General features: G+C 39.3%; 1 protein-coding gene across 4 annotated transcripts in view; it reads left to right on the top strand.

Annotated features, from left to right (window-relative positions):
* Positions 1 to 16,489, top strand: part of ADGRV1 (adhesion G protein-coupled receptor V1) — a 585,058-nt gene that overhangs the window by 481,515 nt on the left and 87,054 nt on the right. For all 4 annotated transcript variants that reach the window (XM_031666293.1, XM_031666294.1, XM_031666295.1 and 1 more), the window contains one exon: positions 10,374 to 10,531. In XM_031666293.1, the coding sequence (XP_031522153.1) occupies positions 10,374 to 10,531 (158 nt within the window). The remainder of the gene's footprint in view (positions 1 to 10,373; positions 10,532 to 16,489) is intronic.

The raw sequence follows: 16,489 nt of genomic DNA on the forward strand, positions 1-16,489 counted from the left end.
TACTTAAAAAAAAAAAGTTGGGCATGGTGGTGGCGCCTGTAGTCCCAGCTACTCAGGAAGTTGAGGCAGGAGAATGGTGTGAACCTGGGAGGCAGAGCTTACAGTGAGCCAAGATTGCACCACTGCCCTCCAGCCTGGGTGACAGAGCGAGACTCCGTCTCAAAAAACAAACAAACAAAAAAGAAATAGTATCTTAAGCCTTTAATAATATATTTCTTTTTAATATAAAATTGAGGCACTCACATACACAAAAAAATGAAATACCTAGGAATACATCTGGCCAAGGACATGAAACATCTCTACAAGGAGAACTACAAAACACTGCTAAAAGAAATAATATATGACACAAACAAATGGAAAAGCATTCCAGCTTGTGGATTAGAAGAATCAATATTGTTCAAATGGCCATACTACCCAAAGCAATCTACAGATTCAATGTTATTCCTATCAAACTACCAACATCATTTTTCATAGAATTAGAAAAAAGCTATTCTGAAATTCATATGAAACACAAAAATAGCCTGAATAGCCAAAGAAATCCTAAGCAAGAAGAACAAAGCTAGAGGCATCACATTACCTGGCTTTAAACTACACTAAAAGTCTGTAGTAACCCAAACAGCATGGTACTGATACAAAAACAGACACATAGACCAATGGAATAAGTTAGAAAACGGAAAAATAAGGCCATACGCCTACAAACATCTGATCTTCTGCAAAGCTGACAAGAACAAATGACAGGGAAAGAACTCTCTATTCAATAAATGGTGCTGGGATAACTGGCTAGCCATATCGAAAAGATTGAAATTGGACCCCTTCCTTACACCATATACAAAAATTAACTCGGGTTGGATTAAAGACTTAACTGTATAACCTAAAACTATAAAACTCCCCAAAGAAAACCTAGGAAATATCATTCTGGACATAGGCCCTGGCACAATGTCCATGGAGATTTCATGACTATGACCCCAAAAGCAATTGCAACAAAAACAAAAATTGACAAGTATCAACAGAGTAAACAGACAACTTACAAAATGGGAGAAAATATTCACAAACCATGCATCTGACAAAGGTCTGATATCCACAATGTATGAGGAACTTATACAATTGAACAAGCAAAAAACAACTCTACTAAAATGTAGACAAAAAACATGAACAGATACTTCTCAAAAGAATTACAAACAGCCAACAAACATATGATAAAATGCTCAACATCATCAATCATCGGGGAAATGCAAATCAAAACCACAATGAAACACCATTTCATACCTGTCAGAATGGTCATTATTAAAAAGTCAAAAAACAAGAGATATTGGCAAGGTGGTAGAGAAAAGTGAATGCATGTACACTATTGGTGTGAATATAAATTAGTTCAGACCCTATCAAAAGCAGTTTGAAGATTTCTCAGAGAACTTAGAACGTAACTATTTGTCCCAGCAATCCCATTACTGGACATGTATCCAAATGAAAATAAATCATTTATCAAAAAAGACACATGTACTTGTATGTTCGTCATAGCGCTGTTCACAATAGCAAAGACATGAAATCAATCCAGGTGCCCAACAATGGTGGGTTGGATAAAGAAAATGTGGTACATATAAACCATAGAATACTATGTAGCTATAACAAAAAAACGGGAAATCGTGTCCTTTGCAACAGCGTGGATGGAGCTGGAGGCCATTATTCTAGACAAATTAACACAGGACCAAAAAACCAAATACCACGTGTTTTCACTTATAAGTGGAAGCTAAGCATTGGGTACTCTTGGACATAAAGATGGCAACAACAGTCACTGGAAATTGATAGATGGGGAAGGGATGGAGTGGGGCAAGGATTACAAAACTAACTTGGATATTTCGCTCACTGTGTGGGTGATGGGGTCATTCATATCCCAAACTTTAGCATCATGAAATATACTCGTGTAACAAACTTGCACATGGACTCCCAGAATCTAAAATAAAAGTTGAAATTATTTAAAAAGACATTAAAGCACTATTTTCCCAAAGCAGAAGAATGAGTGTTTCCCTGGTTACTTATATTTTGGATTCCTTCTAAACAGGCTATGTGTGTTTCCCCTTGAGTTTTCTTCAAAGTCTAGTATTTATGGCTGTATTATTATCTAGGTTTATAGATATTATATTTTTGAAAAATAGAGAAAGTGGGGAAAATACTTTAAAAGAGACACTTCTTACTAGTAAAGTTTCTTGTAATTAAAAGTATAGTCTTGTAACTTGGAGGTATATCCCTTATAAGAATACTTCAGAAGCAGTTTTAGATATTGAGAACCTGTTTAACATTCCTCCATTTTGAGATTTTCTTTTTTTTTTTTTAATTTATTTATTATTATTATACTTTAAGTTGTAGGGTACATGTGCATAACGTGCAGGTTTGTTACATATGTATACTTGTGCCATGTTGGTGTGCTGCACCCATCAACTCGTCATTTACATCAGGTATAACTCCCAATGCAATCCCTCCCCCCTCCCCCCTCCCCATGATAGGCCCCGGTGTGTGATGTTCCCCTTCCTGAGTCCAAGTGATCTCATTGTCCAGTTCCCACCTATGAGTGAGAACATGCGGTGTTTGGTTTTCTGTTCTTGCGATAGTTTGCTAAGAATGATGGTTTCCAGCTGCATCCATGTCCCTACAAAGGACACAAACTCATCCTTTTTTATGGCTGCATAGTATTCCATGGTGTATATGTGCCACATTTTCTTAATCCAGTCTGTCACTGATGGACATTTGGGCTGATTCCAAGTCCCTGCTATTGTGAATAGTGCTGCAATAAACATACATGTGCATGTGTCTTTATAGCAGCATAATTTATAATCCTTTGGGTATATCCCCAGTAATGGGATGGCTGGGTCATATGGTACATCTAGTTCTAGATCCTTGAGGAATCGCCATACTGTTTTCCATAATGGTTGAACTAGTTTACAATCCCACCAACAGTGTAAAAGTGTTCCTATTTCTCCACATCCTCTCCAGCACCTGTTGTTTCCTGACTTTTTAATGATCGCCATTCTAACTGGTGTGAGATGGTATCTCATTGTGGTTTTGATTTGCATTTCTCTGATGGCCAGTGATGATGAGCATTTTTTCATGTGTCTGTTGGCTGTATGAATGTCTTCTTTTGAGAAATGTCTGTTCATATCCTTTGCCCACTTTTTGATGGGGTTGTTTGTTTTTTTCTTGTAAATTTGTTTGAGTTCTTTGTAGGTTCTGGATATTAGCCCTTTGTCAGATGAGTAGATTGCAAAAATTTTCTCCCATTCTGTAGGTTGCCTGTTCACTCTGATGGTAGTTTCTTTTGCTGTGCAGAAGCTCTTTAGTTTAATGAGATCCCATTTGTCAATTTTGGCTTTTGCTGCCGTTGCTTTTGGTGTTTTAGACATGAAGTCTTTGCCCATGCCTATGTCCTGAATGGTACTACCTAGGTTTTCCTCTAGGATTTTTATGGTATTAGGTCTAACATTTAAGTCTCTAATCGATCTTGAATTAATTTTCGTATAAGGAGTAAGGAAAGGATCCAGTTTCAGCTTTCTACTTATGGCTAGCCAATTTTCCCAGCACCATTTATTAAATAGGGAATCCTTTCCCCATTTCTTGTTTCTCTCAGGTTTGTCAAAGATCAGATGGCTGTAGATGTGTGGTATTATTTCTGAGGACTCTGTTCTGTTCCATTGGTCTATATCTCTGTTTTGGTACCAGTACCATGCTGTTTTGGTTACTGTAGCCTTGTAGTATAGTTTGAAGTCAGGTAGCGTGATGCCTCCAGCTTTGTTCTTTTGACTTAGGATTGTCTTGGAGATGCGGGCTCTTTTTTGGTTCCATATGAACTTTAAAGCAGTTTTTTCCAATTCTGTGAAGAAACTCATTGGTAGCTTGATGGGGATGGCATTGAATCTATAAATTACCTTGGGCAGTATGGCCATTTTCACGATATTGATTCTTCCTATCCATGAGCATGGTATGTTCTTCCATTTGTTTGTGTCCTCTTTTATTTCAGTGAGCAGTGGTTTGTAGTTCTCCTTGAAGAGGTCCTTTACATCCCTTGTAAGTTGGATTCCTAGGTATTTGATTCTCTTTGAAGCAATTGTGAATGGAAGTTCATTCATGATTTGGCTCTCTGTTTGTCTGTTACTGGTGTATAAGAATGCTTGTGATTTTTGCACATTAATTTTGTATCCTGAGACTTTGCTGAAGTTGCTTATCAGCTTAAGGAGATTTTGGGCTGAGACAATGGGGTTTTCTAAATATACAATCATGTCATCTGCAAACAGGGACAATTTGACTTCTTTTCCTAACTGAATACCCTTGATTTCTTTCTCTTGCCTGATTGCCCTAGCCAGAACTTCCAACACTATGTTGAATAGGAGTGGTGAGAGAGGGCATCCCTGTCTTGTGCCAGTTTTCAAAGGGAATTTTTCCAGTTTTTGCCCATTCAGTATGATATTGGCTGTGGGTTTGTCATAAATAGCTCTTATTATTTTGAGGTACGTTCTATCAATACCAAATTTATTGAGCGTTTTTAGCATGAAGGGCTGTTGAATTTTGTCAAAAGCCTTTTCTGCATCTATTGAGATAATCATGTGGTTCTTGTCTTTGGTTCTGTTTATATGCTGGATTATGTTTATTGATTTGCGAATGTTGAACCAGCCTTGCATCCCAGGGATGAAGCCCACTTGATCATGGTGGATAAGCTTTTTGATGTGTTGTTGAATCCGGTTTGCCAGTATTTTATTGAGGATTTTTGCATCGATGTTCATCAGGGATATTGGTCTAAAATTCTCTTTTTTTGTTGTGTCTCTGCCAGGCTTTGGTATCAGGATGATGTTGGCCTCATAAAATGAGTTAGGGAGGATTCCCTCTTTTTCTATTGATTGGAATAGTTTCAGAAGGAATGGTACCAACTCCTCCTTGTACCTCTGGTAGAATTCGGCTGTGAATCCGTCTGGTCCTGGACTTTTTTTGGTTGGTAGGCTATTAATTATTGCCTCAATTTCAGAGCCTGCTATTGGTCTATTCAGGGATTCAACTTCTTCCTGGTTTAGTCTTGGGAGAGTGTAAGTGTCCAGGAAATTATCCATTTCTTCTAGGTTTTCTAGTTTATTTGCATAGAGGTGTTTATAGTATTCTCTGATGGTAGTTTGTATTTCTGTGGGGTCGGTGGTGATATCCCCTTGATCATTTTTTATTGCATCTATTTGATTCTTCTCTCTTTTCTTCTTCATAGTCTTGCTAGCAGTCTATCAATTTTGTTGATCTTTTCAAAAAACTAGCTCCTAGACTCATGGATTTTTTGGAGGGTTGTTTGTATCTCTGTCTCCTTCAGTTCTGCTCTGATCTTAGTTATCTCTTGCCTTCTGCTAGCTTTTGAATATGTTTGCTCTTGCTTCTCTAGTTCTTTTAATTGTTACGTTAGGGTGTTAATTTTAGATCTTTCCTACTTTCTCTTGTGGGCATTCAGTGCTATAAATTTCCCTCTACACACTGCTTTAAATGTGTCCCAGAGATTCTGATATGTTGTATCTTTGTTCTCATTGGTTTCAAAGAACATCCTTATTTCTGCCTTCATTTCGTGATGTACCCAGTAGTCATTCAGGAGCAGGTTGTTCAGTTTCCATGTAGTTGAGCGGTTTTGATTGAGTTTCTCAGTCCTGAGTTCTGGTTTGATTGCACTGTGGTCTGAGAGACAGTTTGTTATAATTTCTGTTCTTGTACATTTGCTGAGGAGTGCTTTACTTCCAATTATGTGGTCAATTTTGGAGTAAGTACGATGTGGTGCTGAGAAGAACGTATATTCTGTTGATTTTGGGTGGAGAGTTCTATAGATGTCTATTAGGTCTGCTTGCTGCAGAGATGAGTTCAATTCCTGGATATCCTTGTTAACTTTCTGTCTCGTTGATCTGTCTAATGTTGACAGTGGAGTGTTGAAGTCTCCCATTATTATTGTATGGCAGTCTAAGTCTCTTTGTAAGTCTCTAAGGACTTGCTTTATGAATCTGGGTGCTCCTGTATTGGGTGCATATATATTTAGGAGAGTTAGCTCTTCCTGTTGAATTGATCCCTTTACCATTACGTAATGGCCTTCTTTGTCTCTTTTGATCTTTGATGGTTTAAAGTCTGTTTTATCAGAGACTAGTATTGCAACCCCTGCTTTTTTTTTGTTCTCCATTTGCTTGGTAAATCTTCCTCCATCCCTTTATTTTGAGCCTATGTATGTCTCTGCGTGTGAGATGGGTCTCCTGAATACAGCAGACTGATGGGTCTTGACTCTTTATCCAGTTTGCCAGCCTGTGTCTTTTAATTGGAGCATTTAGTCCATTTACATTTAAGGTTAATATTGTTATGTGTGAACTTGATCCTGCCATTATGATATTAACTGGTTCTTTTGCTCGTTAGTTGATGCAGTTTCTTCCTAGCCTCGATGGTCTTTACATTTTGGCATGTTTTTGCAATGGCTGGTTCCGGTTGTTCCTTTCCATGTTTAGTGCTTCCTTCAGGGTCTCTTGTAAGGCAGGCCTAGTGGTGACAAAATCTCTAAGCATTTGCTTATCTGTAAAGGATTTTATTTCTCCTTCACTTATGAAACTTAGTTTGGCTGGATATGAAATTCTGGGTTGAAAATTCTTTTCATGAAGAATGTTGAATATTGGCCCCCACTCTCTTCTGGCTTGTAGAGTTTCTGCCGAGAGATCTGCTGTTAGTCTGATGGGCTTCCCTTTGTGGGTAACCCGACCTTTCTCTCTGGCTGCCCTTAAGATTTTTTCCTTCATTTCAACTTTGGTGAATCTGGCAATTATGTGTCTTGGAGTTGCTCTTCTCGAGGAGTATCTTTGTGGCGTTCTCTGTATTTCCTGGATTTGAATGTTGGCCTGCCCTACTAGGTTGGGGAAGTTCTCCTGGGTGATATCCTGAAGAGTGTTTTCCAACTTGGTTCCATTTTCCCCCTCACTTTCAGGCACCCCAATCAGACGTAGATTTGGTCTTTTTACATAATCCCATACATCTTGCAGGCTTTGTTCATTTCTTTTTCTTCTTTTTTCTTTTGGTTTCTCTTCTCGCTTCATTTCATTCATTTGATCCTCAATCGCTGATACTCTTTCTTCCAGTTGATCAAGTCGGTTACTGAAGCTTGTGCATTTGTCACGTATTTCTCGTGTCATGGTTTTCATCTCTTTCATTTCGTTTATGATCTTCTCTGCATTAATTACTCTAGCCATCAATTCCTCCACTTTTTTTTCAAGATTTTTAGTTTCTTTGCACTGGGTACGTAATTCCTCCTTTAGCTCTGAGAAATTTGATGGACTGAAGCCTTCTTCTCTCATCTCGTCAAAGTCATTCTCCATCCAGCTTTGATCCGTTGCTGGCGATGAGCTGCGCTCCTTTGCCGGGGGAGATGCACTCTTATTTTTTGAATTTCCAGCTTTTCCGCCCTGCTTTTTCGCCATCTTTGTGGTTTTATCTGCCTCTGGTCTTTGATGATGGTGATGTACTGATGGGGTTTTGGTGTAGGTGTCCTTCCTGTTTGATAGTTTTCCTTCTAACAGTCAGGACCCTCAGCTGTAGGTCTGTTGGAGATTGCTTGAGGTCCACTCCAGACCCTGTTTGCCTGGGTATCAGCAGCAGAGGCTGCAGAAGATAGAATATTTCTGAACAGCGAGTGTACCTGTCTGATTCTTGCTTTGGAAGCTTCCTCTCAGGGGTGTACTCCACCCTGTGAGGTGTGGGGTGTCAGACTGCCCCTAGTGGGGGATGTCTCCCAGTTAGGCTACTCAGGGGTCAGGGACCCACTTGAGCAGGCAGTCTGTCCGTTCTCAGATCTCAGCCTCCGTGTTGGGAGATCCACTGCTCTCTTCAAAGCTGTCAGACAGAGTCGTTTGCGTCTGCAGAGGTTTCTGCTGCTTTTTTGTTGTTGTTGTTGTGTAGCTGTGCCCTGTCCCCAGAGGTGGAGTCTACAGAGACAGGCAGGTTTCCTTGAGCTGCTGTGAGCTCCACCCAGTTGGAGCTTCCCAGCAGCTTTGTTTACCTACTTAAGCCTCAGCAATGGCGGGCGCCCCTCCCCCAGCCTCGCTGCTGCCTTGCCGGTAGATCACAGACTGCTGTGCTAGCAATGAGGGAGGCTCCGTGGGCGTGGGACCCTCCCGGCCAGGTGTGGGATATGATCTCCTGGTGTGCCTGTTTGCTTAAAGCGCAGTATTGGGGTGGGAGTTACCCGATATTCCAGGTGTTGTGTGTCTCAGTTCCCCTGGCTAGGAAAAGGGATTCCCTTCCCCCTTGGGCTTCCCAGGTGAGGCAATGCCTCGCCCTGCTTCAGCTCTCGCTGGTCGGGCTGCAGCAGCTGACCAGCACCAATCGTCCGGCACTCCCCAGTGAGATGAACCCAGTACCTCAGTTGAAAATGCAGAAATCACCGGTCTTCTGTGTCGCTGGGGCTGGGAGTTGGAGACTGGAGCTGTTCCTATTCGGCCATCTTGCTCCGCCCCCCATTTTGAGATTTTCATGCAAGATTTTATGCAAAGCACAAGTGGATGTTATGTTCCATAAGTAAAAATTTCTAGTTATATCTCTAAAACCATTTTGCTGATAATTTCAGTGTTACCAAAATAAATAAATAAATAATCTAAGTTTGCCTCGGACCCCGTTGTCCTATCTAAACTCTGGTAATAATAAATATAATTGTGCAGTGTAGCTTCTAAATGGATAAATTATCTTCATTTTCAAGAGAGAATACATGGCTCTTGGGGAAATGTATAGTTTAGAAATAAGAAAACTGTCAGTCATTCAAAAAACAAGATTGTGGAGATGACAAGAGTGGAGCCCTGGGAATCCTCAGATTTGCCTTTAAACAATACCTTCTCTCTTATGGTTCCCAAGGGATGCTGGGGCTGGAAAAGCAAGGCAAACCCATGCTTTGTTATTAGCTCCCTAATTGTGACATGATCCTTCATCCTTTATTTCCTCTGTTAGGAAGAAAACTCCTCCCAGGAAGAAAACTCCAAATGGAGAGAGAGGGAAGGAAGGAAAGAGCAGAAAGGGAGAGAAGGGAAAGGGGGTAGAGGGAAGAGAGCAGGTGGCTTGGCCTCCTCCTATGCAGGAGCAGCAATGGCCTCTGTGACCTTTTACCATGAGGGGCCAAAGAGGTCAAGAGAAGTCCCTCTGACATGATCAGTCATTGACAGGACACAGTGACTTTGTCATCAGCCCCATGGCCATAAATCCTGATGGCATTCTTCTTTTGAGGTTAAATAGAGGAAGGAAGTAGAAAGGAACCTGGAACTCTCCCTGGAATCCACCAACTAATTTGAAACATAAGCTGGGCATGACTAGATCAGTGATTCCCAAAGTGTGTTCCAGGGCACATTAGTCCTGTAGCATGACCATATGTCTATGTATGTGTGTGTGTGTGTGTGTGTGTGTGTGTGTGTGTGTGTGTGTGTGAAAAAGGAGAAAGGTTTAATTTTCGTTGAAGTCTAGAAATGATGGGTTAAACCAAATTTACTAAATGCTTTATGTGAATTATTTCAGTTAATCTTGACAACTAACTTTTGTTGCGGATACTATTATAATCCTTATTTTATTTATTTATTTATTTTTTTATTTTTTATTATTATTTTTTTAGATGGAGTCTCACTCTGTCACCCAGGCTGGAGTGCAGTGGCATGATCTTGGATCACTGCAACCTCACCTCCGCCTCCCAGGTTCAAGCAATTCTCCTTCCTCAACCTCCCAAGTAGCTGGGACTACAGGCACCTGCCACCACGCCCAGCTAATTTTTTTGTATTTTTAGTAGAGACAGGGTTTCACCATGTTGGCCAGGCTAGTCTCAAACTCATGATCTCAGAGGATCTGCCAGCCTCAGCCTCCCAAAGTGCTGTGATTACAGGGATGAGCCACTGCACCCCACCTGTAATCTTTATTTTAAAGATGAGTGTTCAGAGAAGTTAAAAAATGTATCTAAAGTGACTTTTTTTTTTAAGATGTGGTGTGGATTCAATAGCCTGATTTCAGAGCCCAGATCTCTTGACTCCATGACTTTCTGTGGCTTTTTACAAATGAACAGATATGTACCCTTAACTTCTGTGAGATGTATGTAGTGTGCATCTCTCAAATTTATTTGGCCATAACCTTTTTTTGCAGCTTTCTGAACTTTACACGAGGCGAATGTTCCGGGGAACCTACTGTGTGAAGCAGTGGGTTAGATTTAATCGGATGTTGTACTCAAACAAAACTTAAGTTTGGCAAACCAAAAATCTGATGTTGCCAGCATCCAGATACAAAGAGCTAGTATAAAGTAGTGATGTGATACATTCTGAATTTAGAAATATCTGCACTGAAACTGTCTGAGTTACCTCTTCTCATTTCTCTTCCAGGTGTTTTATTCCAAACGTCTATGCTGCTTTGTTCACTGCAGCTCTTGTTCCTTTGATGTGCCTTGTGGTGGTGTTCGTGGTGTTCATCCATGCCTACCAGGTGAAGCCACAGTGGAAAGCATATGACGATGTCTTCAGAGGAAGGACAAATGCTGCAGGTTTGAAAGGAACTATATTTGTACTTTGGAGATTGAAACGCTTTAATGGTGGGAAAATGTCACTGCATTTTTTTTATCAAGAAGAGGGAAGTTCGGCTCAGCTTTCAGCTCTGAAGCCACAAGTTAAGCTGTAGCTCTCCAGTTTCTCTTGCTTCTTGGTACCTCTGATGTGTCTCTTTCTCCAGTGCTCTGTAGGTTTTATTGCTCTTTCCAATTTTGTCCTTAAGATATTGATAGCCAAGTAAATGAGTCACAGCCTTGGGAGCCACTTCCCAAGCCTGCCTTAAGTGAAGCAATAATGACTTGTGTTCTCCCTGTGAAATCTGTTCATTTCTCTCCAATTCTGAGACTTCTGCACAGTCGAACAAACATCCACAGTGCTCATGAGTGTGCATGCGGAGGTCTGGTTGTGCTGACAGATGTTTAAAAACATGTAATCAGACAGCTACATAAGTGGCTACACATGTCTGGTTACTTAAGAATGCAAGTCTTTCTAGTTCAAATTGGCTTTCACTGCAGCTCATTTTTTCCCTTTGAATCATACCTAACAGAGGTTTTTATGATCTGATTCTTTTAATTATTGTTTTTAGATTACAGGCCCTCAGGAATTTTCTTAACTAGAAGCAATAGGCACACACCTGCATACAGAAAATGCTCTGTAAAATGTTATGTGAGTGACTGGGATATTAGGGAGCAGCTTAAGAACTGGGAGTAGAGGATCCCTCTTGGGCCAGTGAGGAAGAGAAGTCTCCTTTTTTCTAAAGTTTTACAAGTCTAAAGTCAAATGAATGACAGTCTTAGAGGAATTCTTCACATTTTAAGTGCTTGTCAAAGTTTAAGCAAGTAGCATATATGATGTCTCTAGACTAGTGTCTAATACATTATTAGGGGCTCAGTAGCTACAGGGTGTCACTCTAATGTAATGCAGTTCTAGTTCCTGAACTTGATCAGTTAATATGCAAAAGGATTTTCCTTGTAGTATAAAGAAAAGACACTCATTTGTATTACTTTGTGGAATAGTTTGTAGGATAGCAGTATCTAGCCAGCTCTTTTCTATTCTTTCTCATTTAGCATGCAATCCTTGTGTTGGCAGAATTTTTTTTTTTTTTTCTGAGACAGGGTCTCACTCTGTCATCCAGCCTGTAGTGCAGTGGCACGATCTTGGCTCATGGCAACCTCTGCCTAGAAGATTCAAGCGATGCTCCTTCCTCAGCCACCTGAGTAGCTGGGACTACAGGCATGTGCCACCACGCCTGGCTAACTTTTGTATTTTCAGTAGAGATGGGGTTTCACCACATTGCCCAGACTGGTCTTGAACTCCTGAGGTCAGGAGATCCACCTGCTTCGGCCTCCCAAAGTGCTAGGATTACAGGCATGAGCCACCATGCCCAGCCGAGGAATATTGTTTAAGGTTATGATTAATTTTGACTCCTTTAATAAAAAATATTCAATGTACAAATTCTACTTTTTCATGGGACACAGAATTTATCTAGAAGCTATGCTTGTTTTTTTCAGTTTTAATACTCTTTTTTTTAATTACTTTTTTTAAAAATTTAACTTCTTTCTTTTTACATTTATTTTAGGTTGAGGGGTACATGTGCATGTTTATTGTGTAGATAAATTGCATGTCACCTCATGGGGGTTTGATGTACAGATTATTTCACCACCCAGGTAATACACATAATATCCAATAGGTAATTTTTCAGTCCTCACCCTCCTCTTTCCCTGTACCCTCAAGTAGGCCCCAGTGTCTCTTATTCCCATCTTTGTGTCTATATGTACTCAATATTTACTCCCACTTATAAGTGAGAACATGTGGTATTTGGTTTTCTGTTCCTCTGTTAGTTCACTTAGGATAACAGCCTCCAGCTCCATCTGTGTTGCTGCAAAGGAGATGATCTCAGCTTTTTATGGCTGCATAGTATTCCATGGTGTATATGTACATTTTCTTTATCCAGTCTGCCACTGATGGGTATTTAGGTTGATTTCATGTCTTTGCTATTGTGAATAGTGATGTGATTAACATGTGTGCATGTGTCTTCGTGGTACAACAATTTCTATTCCTTTGGGTACATGCCCAATAATGGGATTGCTGGGTCGAGTAGTAATTCTGCTTTGAGTTCTTTGAGAAATAGCCAAGCTGTATTTCACAATGGCTGAACTAATTTACATTCCTACCAGCAATGTATAAGCATTCCCTTTTCTCTGCAGCCTTGCCAGCATCTGTTATTTTTTAACTTTTTAATGATAGCCATTCTGACTGGTGTGAAGTGGTATCTCATTGTGGTTTTGATTTGCATTTCTCTAATGATTAGCAATGTTGAGCATTTTCATATGCTTGTTGGCTTCTTCGTGGCACATATGTCTTCTTTTGAAAAGTGTCTGTTCATGTATTTTGCCCACTTTTTAATGGTCTTGTTTGGGTTGCCTGTTAATTTGTTTAGGTTCCTCAAAGATTCTGAATATTAGACCATTGTGAGATGCATAGTTTGCAAAAATTTTCTCCCATTCTGTAGGTTGCCTGTTTACTCTGTTGATAGTTTCTTTTGCTGTGCAGGAGCTCTTTAGTTTAATTAGGTCCCATTTCAGAAGCTATGCTTTTAATCAGCTTGGGATTCATCTTATTAAAATGGACATTCTTTTTGGGGGAGAATGGTCGTTTGTTTTTTCCTCTAAGTGACAAGATTTGTTGTTTTATATGTAATGTAAAAGTGCCAGTGCTTGCATGTTTTCAATAATGCTAACATAAGATAGGGGCCTAACATAGTGAGTTAATTCTTTGAATGCCTAAATCACCCCATGCACCTCTTGAATATGCTTCATTACTGATATAGTAGATAAAACAGTACCCTGGTTATCGGAAAAAGATAGCCCTCAGGCATTGAATATAAGGCAAAAGTTCCAGCACAGTTGTATCTTAACAAGGGAACCCTCTCTTACATAAAATGTGAATAGAAGCATTGCCCTATTGTTGTGTTACAAATAAAAAAGTATAATATTTCTAATTCCCCTATTCCCATGGCAATTCATTCTAATAGTCATTATACTTGGACTTTTGCCGCAGTTTTCTGATTAATATCTCTGGTTCTACTCTTTTTATTCTCCATTTCATTATCTCAGATGTCTACATTTTTAAAATATAAAGTGGATTTCCTCATTCTCCAGCATTTCAGTCATGGTTTCTCTCGTTGTCCCCAAAAAAAGTCCAGTCCCTTTAGCTTACAAGAGTTTCCACAGTCCAACCCGGGACCATGTTTCCATTCCCAAATTAGTTACTATTATCCTGCATTCTGGCATGCCAATCTATTTACTTTTTCCTAAATTTGCCTGACATTGCCATCTTTGCTCATGTAAAGAAATCTCTACTTTCAGCTCCCCCGCATTAGTTGATAAAACCCACGTGCTCAATAAGTGATATGGGAAAATGTAGATGAGTGAGAGACCGGTGCAAGGGGCTTATCACCCTCCTGTATTCTTTGTTAGCTCTACAAAGCTTTCCAAAATAACTTCAGAATCTAAGCAACAGTGATGTGCTTGACAATCACAAGTTAATTCTCCTAGACATCCCTTTACTTCTTTACAGAAATTCTAGAAACTTTCAATATTCTCCCTCTTTTGTGAAGCTTTACGAATTGCCTCTTTACAGAATCACACCAAATAAGAATTACTCATTTCCTTCCCTATGCCTTAAGTACTTGTCCCTTTAGTCATTGTAGCACTTATCTTAGAATGGAGTGGTCATTTGTTTTGGTGTGTGTGGTTGGTGGATTTCCTTAAAAAATTATTAATTCCTTGAGGGCAGGAACCATTTAGTATTCATCTCTGTATCCCCAGGGCCTTACAGAGTGCTCAGTGGATCGCAGGAGCATAATTAATATTTATTAATTAAATGAATAAATTAATAATCATCAATGTACCACAAAATTCTATAATTGTATAAATGGATACCCAAGCTAAAGATAGCATTAAGAAGGAGAGAAACTGTAATATTATCAAAGTAGAAATTAAATGATTTAATTCTCTGATTTGTTTGTAAATATTCCTCAAAAGTTATTATTATTAGGACTATTTTTATAAGAAATATTTTTTAAAGTTATATAATCCCAAATTCTCTGTAATTCCCAATTCAATTAAATTCCCAGTTCCAAAACTCTATAATTCCCAAAACTCATGTTCAGCTTTGCTCCCAACCTGATCTTTTGTGTTTTTATTTTCAACATACTATAACTCAACCTCTACTTGAATATGCTCCACTTAACTCAAATTCAAAATTTCTTTTTTTTCTTTTCCAGATAATTCTTTTCTTTTTTTGTAATTATACTTTAAGTTCTAGGGTACATGTGCACAACGTGCAGGTTAGTTACATAGGTATACATGTGCCATGTTGGTTTGCTGCACCTATCAACTCGTCATTTACATGAGGTATTTCTTCTATTTACTCTACCATGGAGCAGTTGACACTCTCTGTGAATCTTTTTGCTAAAATTCTCTTGTGCTAACCTGTTAAATATCCAGTTAAGATGGTACTATAAATTCACGTTTTGCCCTCTGCCTTACTCTATATACAGAATAGCCAAAGAATAATATATAACAAAAGAATGTTAAAAGTACCATGAGCATCTCTATAGAACAGAAATAAAGCAGAAACACCAAATGTACCGGTAGAATAGGCCAAAACCATAGACCTGATATATTCTGGGGTCCAGAAGCAGGTAGACGCAGGACGTCTTGCTGGGCTCAAAATCTTCCATGATTTCTGTAGAACTGAGCTCCAAGCTAATCACTCTCTTTGTGGATTAAATGTTCCTGACCACAGGAGCAACTTTGCATCACATTTGTTCACTGGTTGTAATGAATACAAGTAACCATCCCTTACACCGTGTATTTTGAATGACGTTTTTGTTCCCAACATCCCTTCATTTCAAACAGAGTTCAGATAAACTCAGTGAAACCCAAAGTGATGGGGAGAACAAAGAATAAGCACCTCATAAATGGAATACACTCAGTGCTATAGATGCCCACCATCAACCCCTTCCCTCCCCGAGCATGGCCTGGGACAGGACAACTTGGCTTTTTGTGGCCCATTGACTGCCATGGACCAAATTGTTGAAGGTCAGTGACTCCTAATGAGAATCACTTGCCTCCTTCTCCCTTCAGTGGGTGGATGTGCAGTGAGAATGAGTTTTGATAAAGGTATGTCCCTGAACTAAATTTCAGTGTCTCAAACAGCATTTTAAACAAAGCCTGTAATTTTCGGGCTTGGTTTTGATCTCTGGCAATGATAAGCTTGTCTCTCTTTTTAGGCTCATTAGAATTTACTGACTCCTTTCTGATTCATGATTCAGTTCTTATATGAGGAATGATTCATAGATCAGGAGAGGAAAATTCATTTCAATCAACAAAGGAAGTAGATGATTACAAATCCCTTTCTTCTAAAAATCCCACACATAGGTTTCAATATGATATATGAAAATGGAAATGTGGCTTGATCCAACTAGTCATGTAATGTGAACCTGAGACATTTAGAATCTCTTGGTACTGTAATGGCCACATCTCTTACATGGGAGCCTTATTTGAGGATGAATGCTTCCATTTCTTCAACCTTAGAGTGAACAACAATAGTAATATAAATCAATATTTTATTATTATTATAAAAATTATTGAAAACTTTTTATAGTGAATATTGTAAATGCTCATGCCTTACATCCTAAAGTTGAATGCCTTTTTTACTCTTGTCATTTTTAAAATTTCAAATAGAGTTCAAAGGAAATGAAATCCAAAGGAAAAAGAGGGAAAGGAAAGAGCTCCTGGTAAATAAACTGTGTTGCAGTCTCCAAAGATGGCTGCCATCAATTACTTTTCTCCTTTTATGTAGGTGCTACTCCTCACATCAAAGGATGGAGACTGCTTCTCATCCTTTTACATCTGGGCTGGCTTTGGACTTGCTTAGACCAATGT

The sequence above is a fragment of the Papio anubis genome, chromosome 5, assembly GCF_008728515.1.
Source record: "Papio anubis isolate 15944 chromosome 5, Panubis1.0, whole genome shotgun sequence".
NCBI classification, from domain to species: domain Eukaryota; kingdom Metazoa; phylum Chordata; class Mammalia; order Primates; family Cercopithecidae; genus Papio; species Papio anubis.